Source organism: Hyperolius riggenbachi, chromosome 11, assembly GCF_040937935.1.
Source record: "Hyperolius riggenbachi isolate aHypRig1 chromosome 11, aHypRig1.pri, whole genome shotgun sequence".
In the NCBI taxonomy this organism is placed as follows: Eukaryota; Metazoa; Chordata; class Amphibia; order Anura; family Hyperoliidae; genus Hyperolius; species Hyperolius riggenbachi.
In genome coordinates this window covers 124,169,750-124,187,094 of record NC_090656.1, presented here as the reverse complement: position 1 = coordinate 124,187,094, position 17,345 = coordinate 124,169,750, and the positions used below count along the sequence as shown (strand labels likewise).

The 17,345-nt window shown below is 44.2% G+C and overlaps 1 protein-coding gene across 1 annotated transcript in view; it reads left to right on the top strand.

Moving 5' to 3' along the window:
• Positions 1-17,345, top strand: part of LOC137537706 (mucin-2-like) — a 165,527-nt gene that overhangs the window by 70,215 nt on the left and 77,967 nt on the right. The window contains exons 30-33 of the mRNA XM_068259642.1: positions 484-1,125; positions 3,744-4,271; positions 12,680-12,790; positions 17,117-17,182. Coding sequence (XP_068115743.1) covers positions 484-1,125; positions 3,744-4,271; positions 12,680-12,790; positions 17,117-17,182 — 1,347 coding nt within the window. The remainder of the gene's footprint in view (positions 1-483; positions 1,126-3,743; positions 4,272-12,679; positions 12,791-17,116; positions 17,183-17,345) is intronic.

Sequence of the window (17,345 nt, the reverse complement as noted above, 5' to 3'; positions counted from 1 at the left end):
AATATTGGCTTATGGTCAGTTTTATTTATACATACCTGGCGGCAAGCCTTTGATGGAATAGTACTTTTAATCACAATCATTTTTACAAAAAGGTGGTAATTGTTTTTTTTATGTATGTTGTTAATGCAGATCTACTGCCACTGAATACATTGTATTTAGTTCAAGTTTTAAGTGATTAACTCTGATAAAAAAATGATAAGTTTATATTAGGCACTGCACTTTTGAAACAGCAGTTACACTGAATACTAATATTTTTATTTATTGACTAGCTAAGCATTTTCTTTCCACAAAACTGACCTTCATTAATCTGTTAAAACACTGATCATGTCATCAAACTGTCATTTTATGAAATAAAAAAACACACACTGAAAAAAATTAACAAAAATGACCTGTTTATGGGCCACCTTTAGACTTTAGATATGTACTCTAAGTAGCTGATGTAGTGTGCACACTTTCATTTTTTTTTTATGGTGTCTTGAACAGCTTGTGTTTATGAAGAAGTTTGCAAATGGACTGAGTGGTTTGATGTCAGCAAGCCACAGGATGGTCTGGAGAATGGTGAATTTGAAACCTATGATGAGATAAGAAAACATCATGATTTCTGCACAGTGCCAGAACAAATTCAATGCAGAGCAGTCGATGCCCCTGATGCCAGTTTGGATGATCTGGACCAAACTGTTCACTGCAATGTATCATATGGTCTTATCTGCAGGAATAAGGAACAGAAGCCAGTTGATAACTTATGGCAGAAGTGTTATGACTATGAGATACGAGTGTACTGTTGCTCTATAGAATGTGCTCATTCCACAACGCCACCTACCACAACGCCAACTACCACTACACCAACTACCACAACGCCTACCACCACAACTCCAACTACCACAGTGCCAACCACCACTACTCCAACTACCACAACGCCAACCACCACAACACCAACTACCACAACGCCTACCCCTACAACTCCAACTACCACAACGCCTACCACCACAACACCAACTACCACAACGCCTATCCCTACAACTCCAACTACCACAACGCCTACCACCACAACACCAACTACCACAACGCCTACCCCTACAGCTCCAACTACCACAACTACTTTGACTCCTGGAAGCACAACTACAGGTGAGATAACATTATTTCAGCTTTATCAAGAACATCAAAAATTAAATAAGTCAAAATGCAATAAGTATCTTTTATCACACAGGGTATATGTTCTTAGTAGTGGTGCAAAGCTTTTGTGTTGGAATAAACGTATGGTGTAGTTGTTATGGCTATATAGTACGCTGCAGAGAAATTAATATATTATATGCTTAAAATATATGTTGAAGGTTAACCACTTAAGGACCAGGCAATTTTCTGGTGATCTGTGCTGCGTGGGCCCTCCAGCCCACAGCACAGATCACATTGCAGCCAGGGCGACCAGACTTCCCCCTTTTTTTCCCCACTAGGGGAATGTCCTGCTGGGGGGGTCCTGATCGCCGCCGGCTATCAGCGTGTGGCGGGGGGGGGGGGCTCCTCAAAGCCCCCCTCCACAGCGATTTCTGCCCTCCCTCTCCTTCCCTCCCTCTCGCTGTGGGCGGCACAGGACGGAGATTGGTCCTGCACCGCCTCTGATAGGCTTCAGCCTATCAGATGCCGGCAATCCCTGGCCAATCAGAGGCCGGGGATCACCGATCTCCTCTACAGCGCTGCTGCGCAGCAGCGCTGTATGATGTAAACACTGGATTTCTTCCCCGCGTGTTTACATTTCACCTGCGAGCCATGATCGGAGGCTCGCAGGCTGTTCACGGAGAAACCCTCCGTGAACTGACATGGAACGGTTTCCATGGAAAACCACAAACGACCAGGCGCAGCCTATCGGTGTTAGCTGGTCATTATGTGGTTAAATATGAGGGTCAGACTCAGGCGATCCTACAAACAGTTATAATGGTGGTATATAAATGTGTAGCCCTCTTTATATCTGGACTTTTCAATGTAAAAAAAATAGAATATCTAGTCACTGGATAAGCCAACACCAATTCCTCATGCCGAGTATGTATTAGACTAGAGCAGGCTTTAATCCCCCTTCCCCTCTGCAGAATGTATATTGGAGCATGCTATATTCAGTTTATTTTCCTCCTTGCTTGCTTTATTTTCCAGCTCACTTCCTTCTTCCAGCTCCTGCATGCTGCAGGGGTTTGTTCACCTTTTCTTCTCATTAATGGTGGTGGTAGTTCCAGGGGTCACAACCTCTCAATTCTCTGCAGCAAAGTAGTCTGTGGCTCACTAGAGATGGCCCAAACAGTTCGCCGGCGAGCAGTATTCTGCAAACATTGGCTGTTCGCATTCACGTCAAACAGCGAACATTTGGCGTGTTCGATTCACCCCCTATACATTATCATTGAGCTAAACTTTGACCCCTTATCTCACAGTCAGCAGACACATGGCAGCCAATCAGCTAGCACCCCTTCCTGGACCCCCCACCCTCCTATAAAAAAGAAATAGCGGTGGCCATTTTGGATTACTTCTCTGCTGGCTGCTGACTGTTAGTGAGAGCAGGGTCAGACTTGCTGCAGATAGGTAGGGGAAGCTTTAGCTAGCTAGGTCTGTGTTCTTGTTCCTCACTTGCTGTGAAAGCACCTCAAATTGGCCTTTTGAGGGCTAGCACATCGTGTTTCCTGTGGTTTTTTTGTGTGTGACAATGTGCATTATTATTTCACTGTATTCTGATAGTACTATTGCATTTCTCTGTGTGAGACACCCCACAGCCCACTTACACCCAGAGCTGTGCATAATGTGATTTCTGCCCTTCAGGGATTAAAACCTAACTTTGCGTCAACTCCGTAATTTTTGGTGGGACTTTTGGCATTGATCCCCCTCCAGCATGCCCCTGTCCAGGTGTTAGACCCCTTGAAACAACTTTTCCATCACTTTTGTGGCCAGAAACTTTGTAGGTTTTAAAATTCGCCTGCCAATTGAAGTCTATGGCGGTTTGCCAGATTCGCCTGATTGCGAACATTTGCGGAAGTTCACGTTCACCATTTGCAAATGGAGAATTCTATGTTCACGACATCTCTATTGCTTACCAGAGGAGGTGGCACATCACCCCATGCAGGATGCAAAATTTTGCTCCCAAGGGAATCCCCACATCTCACATAAGTGGCAAGATCAACAGGGCAATGACAATTCATGAATAAATACAGTAACTATCCACCATACTAGAAATTGTAATAATGTATAATTGACTATTGTTTTTTTTACCTTCAAAGTCTATTAGAAATGTAGGTCTTGAGGTTCTTTCTGGCAGCAGAAGTTTTATGCATTCAGGGATCTGTAGTTGGTTGAAATTGTGATTGGCCAAGATATCTAGATATTTAAAAAAAACAGAAAATACTTTGATTAGGATACCAATGATCAGGACAAGACAAGGAGCTTTTGGTATAGACGTCTAAAGAAGAGCACAGTCTTCTGAGAATGAGAATTTATAGGATCTGTTTTCTGATCTTCTCTGTCTTACATGACTTTTTAACATTCTTATTCAGGCCTTATTCACACTATTCCTGTGCATTGTGAGCATATGCCCAGGGCAGATATTTAGTTTTGGGTGAGCTTAACCTTTATCTTTCCAGATAAACATAAAATGACCTTGATCTTAAAACAAGAATTTGTGTATCACTCATTCTGTTTACAACTGTATTTTGTATTTTATTTTACTGTTGTTTTTTTATATATACAGATAACACTTTTATATTATTTTTTAGCATCTCCCTGTGTTCCCATCTGTGAGTGGTCCCAGTGGTTTGACGTGAGTTATCCTAAATATGAGCCAAATGGTGGAGACTATGAAACCTATGAGAACATCAGGAAGGAAGGTTTTGATATTTGTGAGAGGCCAGAAAACATTTCCTGCAGAGCACAGAGATTCCCAGATATGTCCCTAGAACAGCTGGGCCAGATAGTGACCTGTGATGTCAACACTGGTCTGGTGTGCAACAACATAGACCAGGGTGGACTACCACCTGTGTGTTACAACTATGAGATCAGTGTTTACTGCTGTAGTCCTCCTGATAACTGCACCACAACAGAATCTACAACTGTTACTAAACCAACAACAACTACTACAAAGAAAACAACCACCACTACTGAATCTACACCGGTTATTGAGCCAACAACTACGACCACCACAACAGAAACAACTACAACTGAGCCTACAACTATTAAGGAGCCAACAACAACCCCCACTACAACAGAAACTACTACAGTTACTGAGCCCACAACTACAAGTGCAAGTAAGGGGATGTAAACGGATATATATCATGCCTGTGTAGACAATGCTAAGGTTTTATTTGACAGTGAATAACCTGCTACTGCAAAAACTGGGAAGGAAGTCCATATACATAGAAACTCTAATGGAAATAGAAAGCTTTTCGCCTACTGCTGCTATTAAAAAATACCTTTATTTTAACCACCCTGGCGTTCTATTAAGATCGCCAGGGCGGCTGCGGGAGGGTTTTTTTTAAATTAAAAAAAAACTATTTCATGCAGCCAACTGAAAGTTGGCTGCATGAAAGCCCACTAGAGGGCGCTCCGGAGGCGTTCTTCCGATCGCCTCCGGCACCCAGAATAAACAAGGAAGGCCGCAATGAGCGGCCTTCCTTGTTTTGCTTAGATCGTCGCCATAGCGACGAGCGGAGTGACGTCATGGACGTCAGCCGACGTCCTGACGTCAGCCGCCTCCGATCCAGCCCTTAGCGCTGGCCGGAACTTTTTGTTCCGGCTACGCTGGGCTCAGGCGGCTGGGGGGACCCTCTTTCACCGCTGCTCGCGGCGAATCGCCGCAGAGCGGCGGCGATCGGGCAGCACACGCGGCTGGCAAAGTGCCGGCTGCGTGTGCTGCTCTTTATTTGAACAAAATCGGCCCAGCAGGGCCTGAGCGGCAGCCATCGGCGGTGATGGACGAGCTGAGCTCATCCATACCGCTAAGATGGTTAATGAAGGATGTGTAGTCATGTGATCAGAACAGCGGAGTGTCAGGTCTACATAAATAAGGTTCTAATTCTGGGAGTAGAAAATTTGGGTGCCTGTCAGAGGCAGAAGTTTGGCGCCCATACAAATATTGGTAAAAATATGAGGGCGCCAAAGTCATTTTAAAAATATTTGTACGGGCACCTAAGGGGCGCCCGATAATTAATGATGTTTGTAGTGTGGGTGGTGTGCTGGTTAAGGTTAGGTGTCCGTGTGTGTGTGGTGGGGGGGATAAGGAAGGTTAGGCGTGGCCGGAGTTTTTAAGCTTTGCCATGGGGGGTTGTCTTTAATGTTAGGCATGTGGGAGTTGATTAACCTATTTTGGTTCCTGGACGTAGAAACTATGTCCAGGAACCATGCGCGCTACCGCGCGCTCCCGAGGCCGATCGCGCGCGTGCACGCGGTTCGTTAGCCAGGCAATCAGTGAATCGGGCTATGGTGCCCGATCACTGATTCCTCTCCCCTGCTGAAAAAGCGACAGCTTCTCTCAGAAGCTTCGCTTTTTCTGGCTGTTCCCTCCCCGATGCGTCACTCTAAGCGTGTGTTACGCTTAGAGTGACGTCATGTAAACAAACTCATGGCCGTCATCTTGTGGCCAAAAAGTAATACTACAACCAAAAGTAAAAAAAAATAAAATCAACACACATTTACATTTTAAACCTATTGTTTACCTCCCACCCTCCCAAAACTACCCAAATAAAATGTTTAATATAAAAAAAAAAACCCCATTACAATAAAAAAAACAAACATGTAAATATTTACCTAAGGGTCTAAACTTTTTAAATATCAATGTAAAGATGATATATTTCTATATTTTTTTTTATTTTAAACTTGTAAATAGTGATAGATGCAAAACGGAAAAAATGCACCTTTATTTCCGAATAAAATATTGTCGCCATACATTGTGATAGGGACATAATTTTAACGGTGTAATAACCGGGACATATGGGCAAATACAATGCGTGACTTTTAATTATGGAGGCATGTATTATTTTAAAACTATAATGGCTGAAAACTGAGAAATAATGATTTTTTCCGTTTTTTTCTTATTCTTCCTGTTAAAATGCATTTACAGTAAAGTGGCTCTTAGCAAAATGTACCCCCCAAAGAAAGCCTAATTGGTGGCGGAAAAAAACAAGATATAGATCAGTTCATTGTGATAAGTAGTGATAAAGTCATAGGCTAATGAATGGGAGGTGAACATTTCTCAAGTGAAAACGACGGAACACGAATGGGTTAAGATTAGGCATCAGGGGGAGGGATTTAGGGTTAGGCATTGGCAGGGGGCTGGTTAAAGTTAGGCATGGGTAGAGGGGAGGGTTCTGTGGGAGAATATGGTTAGGTTTAGTTGTAGTAAAATATTTGTTTACCAACACTATTGTAATTTCCAATTTCAAAATGTAGCGTTTCAGTATATAGCTAAAATGTGGTGCCCAAATTCCCTCATGCCTCAATTTCCTCCATGCTCCAATTCCTGGTTTTACAGAAGTTAACGGTATGCTGCTAAGGGCCTCATTCAGTGCAAGGGATATATAGAGGAGGAGGAGGAAGCTGGCCATTAGTCTTGTAAACATGAGCTCTTTGTTAAAATTAACCTACTTTTAAAGGGTTTATTTGTAGAAATATAAATCATAGTATTTGTTTTTCATTAGATTGAAACACTGAACAGTAAAGGTAGCCATACACTGGTCGATTTGCCATCAGATCAACCAACAGATATATCCCTCTCTGATCGAATCTGATCAGAGAGGGATCATATGGCTGCCTTTACTGCAAACAGATTGTGAATCGATTTCAGCATGAAACCATTCACAATCTGTGAAGCTGCCGCCGCCCCCCTGCATACATTACCGGCTCCGGCCGGCGCGTTTCCATCCGGTTTACACTGTCTTCATCTCCACTGGGTTCCGGACCGGCTGGCTACACTTCACGTCCGGGGAAGTTTAAACAGTAGAGGGCGCTCTACTGTTTAAACTTCCTGCCGGGACAGGAAGTTCAGTGAAGCCAGCCGGTCCGGAACTCGGAGCGGTGACCAGGGCGACGCGTGCCGGCTGGAGCAGGTAATGTATTGCCACTGTATTGCGTCGCTCGTCAGGCATTTGAACACCGCTATCGACGCACTCCCGACCCGCCGGCGATCAAGCAAAATCTTCCGCATGGATGGATCGATGGGAATCGATGGAAATGATTGATTTTGGATGGAAATCGATCGTTCTGTCAGCGTTTACGCAACGACAAGTGCGCAATCACAGTGATCGAATCTGCTGTATATCGGCGGGAAAATCGTTAGGTGTATGGGCCCCTTCATATGTAAGGGCCAGGTAACCGGGGCTGAGTCTTCAATTCAGCTTTAAAACAACGAATATGGTACCCTGATAAAATCAGAGAAACAGAATGATCTTGCTGCGTTTAACCTTATCATGCTCTCAGTCAATCAGTTGAGGCATGCTAGGTACACGCCATACAATTTTCTGTTATATTTTTTCTAAGATTTACCTGCCAGATAGATAATTTCCAACATGTTGGAAATTATCTATCTAACCATCTATCTGCCTAGCAATTAGGCATTGTTCTACTCAGCAGGAGATAACCAGAATCAGAATCAGAATCAGAATCAATTTATTTTTCGCCAAGTAAGTTTGCACCTACAAGGAATTTGTCTTGGCAGTTGCTTAACAAACATAAACAAAAAACAATACAAGGACAGACAGTGTGAATATTACAAGTTAAGGACATTATAAGTATAGTGGCAGTAAGCAATGTGAGAATTGTTCATGTTTAGTTCTGTGCTGATTACTTTCAGTCCTAGCAGCTCTAACGTGGTTCAGCATTAAGTATGGCTACCGCTTGAGGAAAAAAACTGTTCCTGTGTCTGGAGGTTTTGGTAGCGATTGACCGGAATCTTACTCCTGAAGGCATGCGCTGGAAGATGGAGTGAGCTGGGTGAGAGGGGTCAGAGGCAATTTTGGTCGCTCTCTTTCTGCACCTGCTAGTGTAAAGATCCTGCAGGGAAGGTAAGCTACAGCCAATTATCCTTTCCGCTGATCGGATGATGCGCTGCTGCCTCCCCTTTTCTAATGCTGAGCAGGAGCTGAACCATACAGTCATGGATGATGTTATGGTGGATTCGATGATTGCAGTGTAGAACTGCACCATTAGATTTTGAGGTAGGCCAAACTTTTTCAGCTGCCGCAGATGGTACATTCTCTGTTGTGCTTTCTTGACAATAGTGGCAGTGTTGTTGTCCCATTTTAAGTCGTTTGAGATCGTGGACCCAAGAAACTTGAATGACTCTACTTGGGTTATTGTGGATCCATTTATGGTTAAGGGGAGGTGCTGGGGGGGAGATCTCCTAAAGTCTATTATCATCTCCATGGTTTTGAGAGCATTAGTTCTAAGTTGTTGCTGCTGCACCAGGAGAAAAGCTGTCCCACCACATGCCTGCATGCAGACTCATCCCCGTTTTGAATGAGACCAACAACTGTTGTGTCGTCTGCAAACTTCAGAACCTTAACAGATGGATCTGTGGAGATGCAGTCATTGGTGTAAAGTGAGTACAGCAGTGGGGAAAGCACACAGCCCTGGGGTGCACCAGTACTGACTGTCAGAGAGCTTGATGTGAGTTTACCAAGTCTAACACGCTGTCTTCTGTCGGTTAAGAAGTCGGTTATCCATTTGCAGAGGGATTCAGGTATGTGTAGCTGGGAGAGCTTGCTGTGCAGCAGTGATGGAATTATGGTATTAAATGCAGAGCTGAAATCTATAAATAAAATCCTGGTGTAGGTTCCTGGGTTATCTAAATGCTGTAGTACATAATGCATACACATGTTCACGGCATCGTCTGCGGATCTGTTAGGTCTGTAGGCAAATTGCAAAGAGTCCAGCAGGGGATCTGTGATGGATTTCAGATAAGTCATTATCAGTTTTTCAAATGCTTTCATGACCAGTGATGTCAGGGCAACAGGCCTGTAATCATTTAAACATGTAGGTTTTGTTTTTTTTTAATTGGTACAATAGTTGCGCATTTAAAACAGGCAGGAACAATTGAGAGTTCTAGAGATGCTTTGAATATGTCTGTAAATACAGGCGCTAATTGGTCGGCACAGAGATTCAAGCATTTCGCAGACACAACGTCTGGTCCCATTGCTTTCCTGGTGTTTTGTTTTTTAAAGAGTCTATTTACATCTGATTGGCATATTGTTAGAGCATGCACATCTGGGGACAGGTTAGCAGATTGTGTCTGGCCTCCTGTGTTGTGTAGTTGCTGAGGCACCGCAGGGGGTGGAGACATTGGCTGACAGGAAGAGTGTTCAGTTTGCCTGTGGCAGAGATGCAAATTGACTTGTTGTGTTTGGCTTTTGTTAGTAGTGTCAAACCTGCAATAAAATGTATTCAGTTCATCTGCAAGCTGCAGGTTATGTAGTGAGGGGGGAGGAGATTTCTTCCTGTAGCTGGTAATTTCATGTAGAGATTTCCATATTGTGGATGAGTCGGCGTTAGAAAAATTTTCCTCAAGTTTTTGAGAATAATCTTTTTTTGCGGCGGTAATGGCTCTCTGCAGTTTGTATTTCGCAGCTTTGTAGAGGACTTTATCGCCTGTACGATATGCCCTTTCTTTATCGAGGCGCAGCTTCCTAAGATGTGATGTGAACCAGGGTTTATCGTTATTGTACCTGGTGCACTTTTTTGTGGGGATGCAGGACTCTTCACAAAAGGTGATATAAGATGTCACAGCGTCAGTGTATTCATTTAGGTCACTGGAGGATTCTTTAAATAAATTCCAGTCAGTTAAATCAAAGCAGCTCTGCAGTTTTTCTACAGCTTCACTAGTCCATTTCTTAACTGTGGTCACTACAGGTTTGGCAGTTTTTAGTCTTTGGATGTATGTTGGGATAAGCTGTATAACAGCATGATCAGAGTTCCCCAAAGCTGCCCTGCTGACAGAGTGATACGAGTCCTTAGTCGTAGTGTAACAGTGATCAAGTGTCTTACCTTCTCTAGTTGCGCTTGTGACATGTTGCCTGTATTTGGGGAGTTCTTTGGAAAGATTAGCACTGTTGAAATCCCCTAGTATGATAAAAAAAGAATCTGGGTACTCCCTTTCCACCTCAGTGATTTGATCTGCGAGATCTTGGAGCGCAGGCTGCATACATGTTTGTGGAGGGATGTACACAGCAGCCAAAATAAATGAAGAAAACTCACGGGGTGAATAATAGGGTTTGCAGAAGACAATGCACCAGAGATAATAATGACCAGTCTCTACAGAAAATAATCTAATGCAGAAAATATAACTGAAAAATCTAACAGAAAATTGTGTGGTGAATGAGGTGTATTCACAAAACTGTAGTAAGCAGAGTAATATGCATAAAGTCTTACCGCACTATGAGTAGAGTGTAATGCAATACATTACATGCAGTGCATTTTTAAGGTCTGGCAACTTATTCACCCATAAATGAGCTCCAATGCCCCAATCTAACTACGTTGTCTTTGCCTTCTGTGGCGCGTCCACACTTGAACGGGAGGTGAAAGACAACACCTGCCTGACTTACACCCAGGTCTTACACCCAGGTCTTTAGGACGCAAGGTAGTGGAGCTGAATGCAGGGCAGGTAAATAGACCACCAGAACCAAACAGAAGGTGCAGGTATACAGTAATCAGTACAGAAACAATCCAAGGTCATACGCAGTAATCAGATATATTGCAGTACAGAAGGGTTAGGCAATTTCCAGGTCAAATGGTATCCAAGGTTGGTCCAGGCAGCAAACAGAATGGTGAGTAACAAGCAAGAGGTTGGTCCAGGCAGCAGTAAGGGAAATCCAGGTAACAGGCAAAGGTCAATATCCAGATAAACAATCCATAGTAGTCAGAGACACACACCCAGCTAGAAGCAAAGCAACAGCTATCACGGGCAATGAGCAGACAGACAGGAAAGGTCAATCTGCCCTCCCCGCAACCCGGAAGTACAATACAATACAATAATACAATAGCATTTGTAAAGCGCTTTTCTCTCATAGGACTCAAAGCGCATAGTTGTGTCTCAGATTAATACAGGGTTGCAGGCTGGGTTGTGTTTACAGTCAGATGTTAATGAACGCCAGACTGAAGAGGTAGGTTTTCAGTTTAGACTTAAATGCTTCCAGGGAGCTGTCCTGATTGGGTGTGGCAGGGAGTTCCAAAGTGTAGGGGCAGCATGAAAAAAGGCTTTGTCTCCAAATGTTTTGAGGTGGACTCTTGGGGTGACCAAGGTGTTACGTCCTTTTGATCTAAGATTGTGGGGGGTGTGATGCAGTTGCAACAAGTCCTTCAGGTATCCAGGGCCCAGATTGTGCAAGGATTTGAATGTCAGTAAGCCAATCTTAAACAGAATTCTCCATTTTATCCGGTAGTCAGTGGAGTGAGCACAGGGTTGGTGTTATGTGGCAATGGCGGGGTTGGCTCGTTAACGGCCTTGCGGCGGCATTCTGTACTAATTGCAGGCGGCGTAAGTCTTTCTTATGCAGGCCTGTGTAGAGGACGTTGCAGTAGTCTAACCTTGATGTGACAAAGGCATGAACTAGGGTTGGAAGATCCTCTGAAGGAATTAGGTGTTTAATCCTTGCAATATTCCTTAGATGAAAGAAGGAATGTTTCAAAACAGCTGATATTTGATTCCTGAAGCTTAATTTCCCATCAATCAGTACTCCCAGCCTGAGTTGTTCAGGTCTGATCTCCCTAAGTAAGGGAGCTAGCGCTGGAACGAGCAGAAGGTGAGCGCATGACAGCATTATGCTCTACTCATCATGCGTAAGTCTTTATGCATGTAATTTTGCTTACTGCAGTTTAGTGAATATCTACCCCAATACAACGGCATCTCATATACTGCAGTCTCTTTCTAAGAAAGCTACTCTTTTACTCTGCTCATGAATGTAATATAAGCACCTGTAGTAAGCATCAAAGACCTTCATTCCAGAGTGTCCAAATTTAGAGAACTGTTAACAGTGAAAAGCTCAGAATATCTAAACCTACAAATAAAGTTGCCATTAGAAAAATTAGAGATAAACTGAAAGCTCAAATATATAATGTTATAGCAAAACACCCAGTATTACTTTAACACATCCAAGGTAGATTCTGCATCTAAAACTCCTGTTATAAAATAATGCATCAGCTACTGATTAGATTAGCCTCAAGATGTGGAGGCTAAAAGTGGGTGGGACACAGACTAGATTCCCTGAGAAGACCTGTGCTGTGTATTTTATTTCATGAATGTGCTGGCAAAATGGGCCAGATTTAGCCTGCAGGCCTTGAGTTGGACACCTGTGGGTCATATGCTCCAAAACAGTGAATAGTATTATACTCTGCTTACATTTGGTTCATTGATTGCACAATTCCTTTTACTTACAGAATAGCTGACCTGGTTCCTAGCCTTGCTTCTATGTGTAAAGGGCTTTGCAGTCATCTTCAGTGTTGTAATGTTGTCAGTTATTTCCTGTAGGTTTTAATCCACTACCTAGAAAGCTTTGCTGCCAAAACGGTTACTAACCATCCACATACTTATTGCACATTTATTAAAATATCACTTAAATAATCACCAGTAAATTACTTTCATCATGTAGGATTAATTCACTGATGTTTCAAGTCATAGAGAACCCTGATTACCTATAAATGAAGATCATAATTGTTTTGTACATTTCAGAGTCTACAACTACACCACCACCACAAACAACAACACAGCCCACCACAACTACTACTAGTTTAACAACTACCACAGAGTGTACAACAGAGACTGAAGAAACAACTCCAATAAGTAAGTGTTGTCCAAAGTATAGTTCATATACCAGTGACATAAGTATTTGACCACCTGCTGACTTTTCTTGTTTGCCCTCGGAGCAAGAAATTACCAGTCTAAAAGTGTAATGGTAGGTGTATTGTAGCTGTGAGAGACAGGATAACAACAACAGAACCCTCAGAAATCCAGTGCCCCAAAGTGAAAGCTTGGTGTGTATCTTAATGAGTGAAATACATATTTCATCCCCCTATCAACCAACAAGATTTCAGGCTCCCAGGTATCTTTACTGTATGCAGGTAACGAGCTGAGATTAGGAGCAACCTCTGTAAAAGCAGTGCTCCTAATTCCCCGCTTGTTACAGGACCTGTGTAAAACACACTTGTCCACAGCAACTGTCAACCAATTTGATCAAATCTTGGGTGAGCATCTCCTTTCCTCAGCCAGGGCATTGAATATGTGCCATAAATGGGTATTCCAGCATGAAAGTGACACAAAACACACGGCCAAGGCAATGTCCTAGGGTGGCCTAGATAATCACATTATTCAATGGAAAAGCTGTGGAGGGATTTGAAGGTTCAAGTTATGAAACATCAGCCTTGAAACCTTAATCTCCTGCACGTGTTAATGGCTTGCTGTGTGACATCGGGAAGTTGCGGTGGAGCGACGGTAGTTCTAATTTACCCGACAGGAAAATGCTGCAGCTGGACGTTACGAAGCTCCCAGATGCATTGTAACGTAACGCTCTGGAGTGCTTCGTCTAATGTGAAAGGGCCCTGAGTGCCCTTTCACACCAGGAGTTGATCCAAGCATTTTGACGGATCGTTCCTAGTTTGCGTTTAGAAAGGTTACATGAAAGTCTATTTGACTTTCATGTTACCTTTCTAAACACAAACTAGGAGCGATCCGTCAAAATGCTTAGATCAACTCCTAGTGTGAAAGGGCACTCAAGGCCAGTTTCCACTACTGCAGAAACCGGGCCGAATTTGGAGAGTTTCTTTGCAGGGGAACCGCGCAGGGAAACTATGCCATCGGAAACTATGGCGCCACTGGCCGAATCGTGTACCTTAGCGATTCGGCCGACATTGCCGTCAGTTTCCATGCGGGAGGCTGCAAATCCCATAGCCGTGCAAGGCATGACTTCTGGGATTCGTCAGCGTTCCCGCTGACCAGGATGTGCCACCGCGCGTCTCGCAGCCGAACGCGGTGGCCAGTGGAATGTCTGCAAAGGACAGTGGGCAAATTTCCTCCTGAGACTTGTGCAAACCTAGCTGCCAAGTACAAGGATCAGGGTATGGCCACCAATTAATAAGGCTTTTTTTTTTTTACATGGGAATCAAATACTTATTTCACTTATTACAATTCACATCAAGCTTTAACTTTGGGGCGCTGAGTTTTTTAGTTTTTTTTTTCTTTAATTCTGTCTCTCACAGCTACGATAAACGCTACCATTACAATTACAGACTAATTATTTCTTGCTCAGTGGGCAAATGAGTAGAATCAGCAAGGAATCAAATACTGTATTTCCCCTCTCTGTACATCTATGTCACATTAAAAAGTGTATATACTGTATATATATATATATATATATATATATATATATATATATATATATATATATATATATATATATATATGTATATATACACTCATATAGTTCTTTATGGGCAACTAATTAAACCAGTTAGAGGTTATTTTTCAGTAGCTAGCAATTTATTGGTTGATTCAGAGGCGTAGCTAGGGTTTTCAGCGCCCGGGGACAAAGACTATTAATGCGCCCCCTAAGGTGAAGGGTCGTGACCAAATGTGGGCGTGGTTATGGGTGCTCCACATTTGGTCACGCCCCTTCAAATGTACATGGAGGTTAGCAGGCTCACGCTCACCCACCCTCCCTTAGTATGTACCTTCCAGCATGTTCCAAGACAAATTCAGCAATCATGAGCCCCCCCCATCAAGACAAATTCCGCAATCATGAGTAAACATGAGGCCCCCAACATGACCAACTCAGCAATCATGAGGCCCCCAACAAGACAAATTTAGCAATCCTGAGGCCCCCAACAAGACAAATTCAGCAATCATGAGGCCCCTAACAAGACAAATTCAGCAATCATGAGGCCCCTAACAAGACAAATTCAGCGATCTTGAGGCCCCCAACAAATCATGAGGCCCCCAACAAGACAAATTCAGTAACCATGAGGCCCCCAACAAGACAAATTCAGCAGTCATGAGGCACATAAATAGACAGCATTTCACATAAATAGGCAGAATGCCCCCTTAATATGGTAGACACCTCTCACCTGGCAGCAGTTCCCCAAAATACACTCAATCTGACAGCAGTGCTTCCCCAAAAATAGGTAGCCCCAGGTCTATAGGTGTCCCCAGAATAGGTGGCCAGCAGTATAGATGTCCCCAGAACAGGTAGCCAGGGGTAGAGATGTCCACAGAACAGGTAGCCAAGGGTATATGTGCCCAGTATATGTAGGCAGGGGTATGTGTCCCCAGTATATGTAGCCAGAGGTATATGTGCCCAGTATATGTAGCCAGGGGTATATATGCCCAGTATATGTAGCCAGGGGTATATATGCCCAGTATATGTAGCCAGGGGTATATGTACCCAGTATATGTAGTTAGGGGTATATGTGCCCAGTATATGTAGGCAGGGGTATATGTGCCCAGAGTAGGTAGCCAGGGGTATATGCCCAGTATATGTAGGCAGGGGTATATGTGCCCAGAGTAGGTAGCCAGGGGTATGTGCCCAGAGTAGGTAGCCAGGGGAATATGTGCCCAGAGTAGGTAGCCAGGGGTATATGTGCCCTGAGTAGGTAGCCAGGGGTATATGTGCCCAGAGTAGGTAGCCAGGGGTATATGCCCAGTATATGTAGGCAGGGGTATATGTGCCCTGAGTAGGTAGCCAGGGGTATATGTGCCCAGAGTAGGTAGCCAGGGGTATATGCCCAGTATATGTAGGCAGGGGTATATGTGCCAAGAGTAGGTAGCCAGGGGTATATGTGCCCAGAGTAGGTAGCCAGGGGTATATGTGCCCAGAGTAGGTAGCCAGGGGTATATGTGCCCAGAGTAGGTAGCCAGGGGTATATGCCCAGTATATGTAGGCAGGGGTATATGTGCCCAGAGTAGGTAGCCAGGGGTATATGTGCCCAGAGTAGGTAGCCAGGGGTATATATGCCCAGAGTAGGTAGCCAGGGGTATATGTGCCCAGAGTAGGTAGCCAGGAGTATATGTGCCCAGAGTAGGTAGCCAGGGGTATATATGCCCAGAGTAGGTAGCCAGGGGTATATGTGCCCAGAGTAGGTAGCCAGGGGCATATGTGCCCAGAGTAGGTAGCCAGGGGTATATGTGCCCAGAGTAGGTAGCCAGGGGTATATGTGCCCAGAGTAGGTAGCCAGGGGTATATGTGCCCAGAGTAGGTAGCCAGGGGTATATGTGCCCAGAGTAGGTAGCCAGGGGTATATGTGCCCAGAGTAGGTAGCCAGGGATATATGTCCAGTATATGTAGGCAGGGGTATATGTGCCCAGAGTAGGTAGCCAGGTCAGGTGTCCCCCTCCCCAGCAGGAGGGGAGCAGCGCAGAGAAGAGCTGCTCTCCCTTCCTCGCTGTCCCCTCCAATGTCCGGGTGGCTGGCAGCGGCGGGCGGAACTTACCTCCGTCTCGTCGCAGCGCCGGATGGATCTGCCACTACTCTGGTCTGGTCCAGACCAGAGCAGTGGCTGCGCACCCGAACTTCCACCCGGCGCTGGAGCGAGACGGAGGTGAGTTCCGCCCGCCGCTGCCAGCCAAGAGCCACCCAGACATTGGAGGGGACAGCGAGGGAGAGAGAGAGCACCTAAGGTGATGGAAGGAGGGGGGATATGGCCCCCCTTCCCCACCGTCCGCACAGCTCTCCCTCTTCTCTGCGCTGCTCCCCTCACCCGCCCAAAAAAAACAAATTAAAAAAAAACCCGCAGCTCAGCCAGGCGGAGGGCGCCCTTGGGGACCAGGCGCCCCGGGGCACTTGTCCTACCCCGACCCCCCCTAGCTCCGCGCCTGGGTTGATTCCAAATAAAAATACCCAAAACAAAATGATTCTCCAGCATAATGGAGAATCCTACCTTTGTAATAAGTAAACAAGCATTGGATATTGTCTTTACTATGACAAATAAGAAATGTTTATGTTGCTACCATGTATGAAAGAGGCCAACTTAAAAAAAAATAAATCTGAAAATCTGATATGCTTTGTGATTACCATATACTGCACCTTTTTTCCCCTTATATCATAGTAGTGGTACTTATAGCTTTCTTTTTTTTTAATCACAACTATAAACAACAACTTTGTTTTAAAAAAAATTGCAGCAACCACCACTACTACTGTAGAGCCAACAACAACAAAACCAACTCCTACAACATTTACATCACCAAGTAAGTAAACGTTTGCAGTTTTATCTTCATACTAGATAGAAATATTGTGCGAATAGAGAATGGGTTGTTGAAATTGGCAAACTCAGTTTAGACCTGTTAAGTATGATTTCTACACAGGTAAAATGTGTTTCCTTGTATCCTTCCTATAAATTGCATCTTAGCA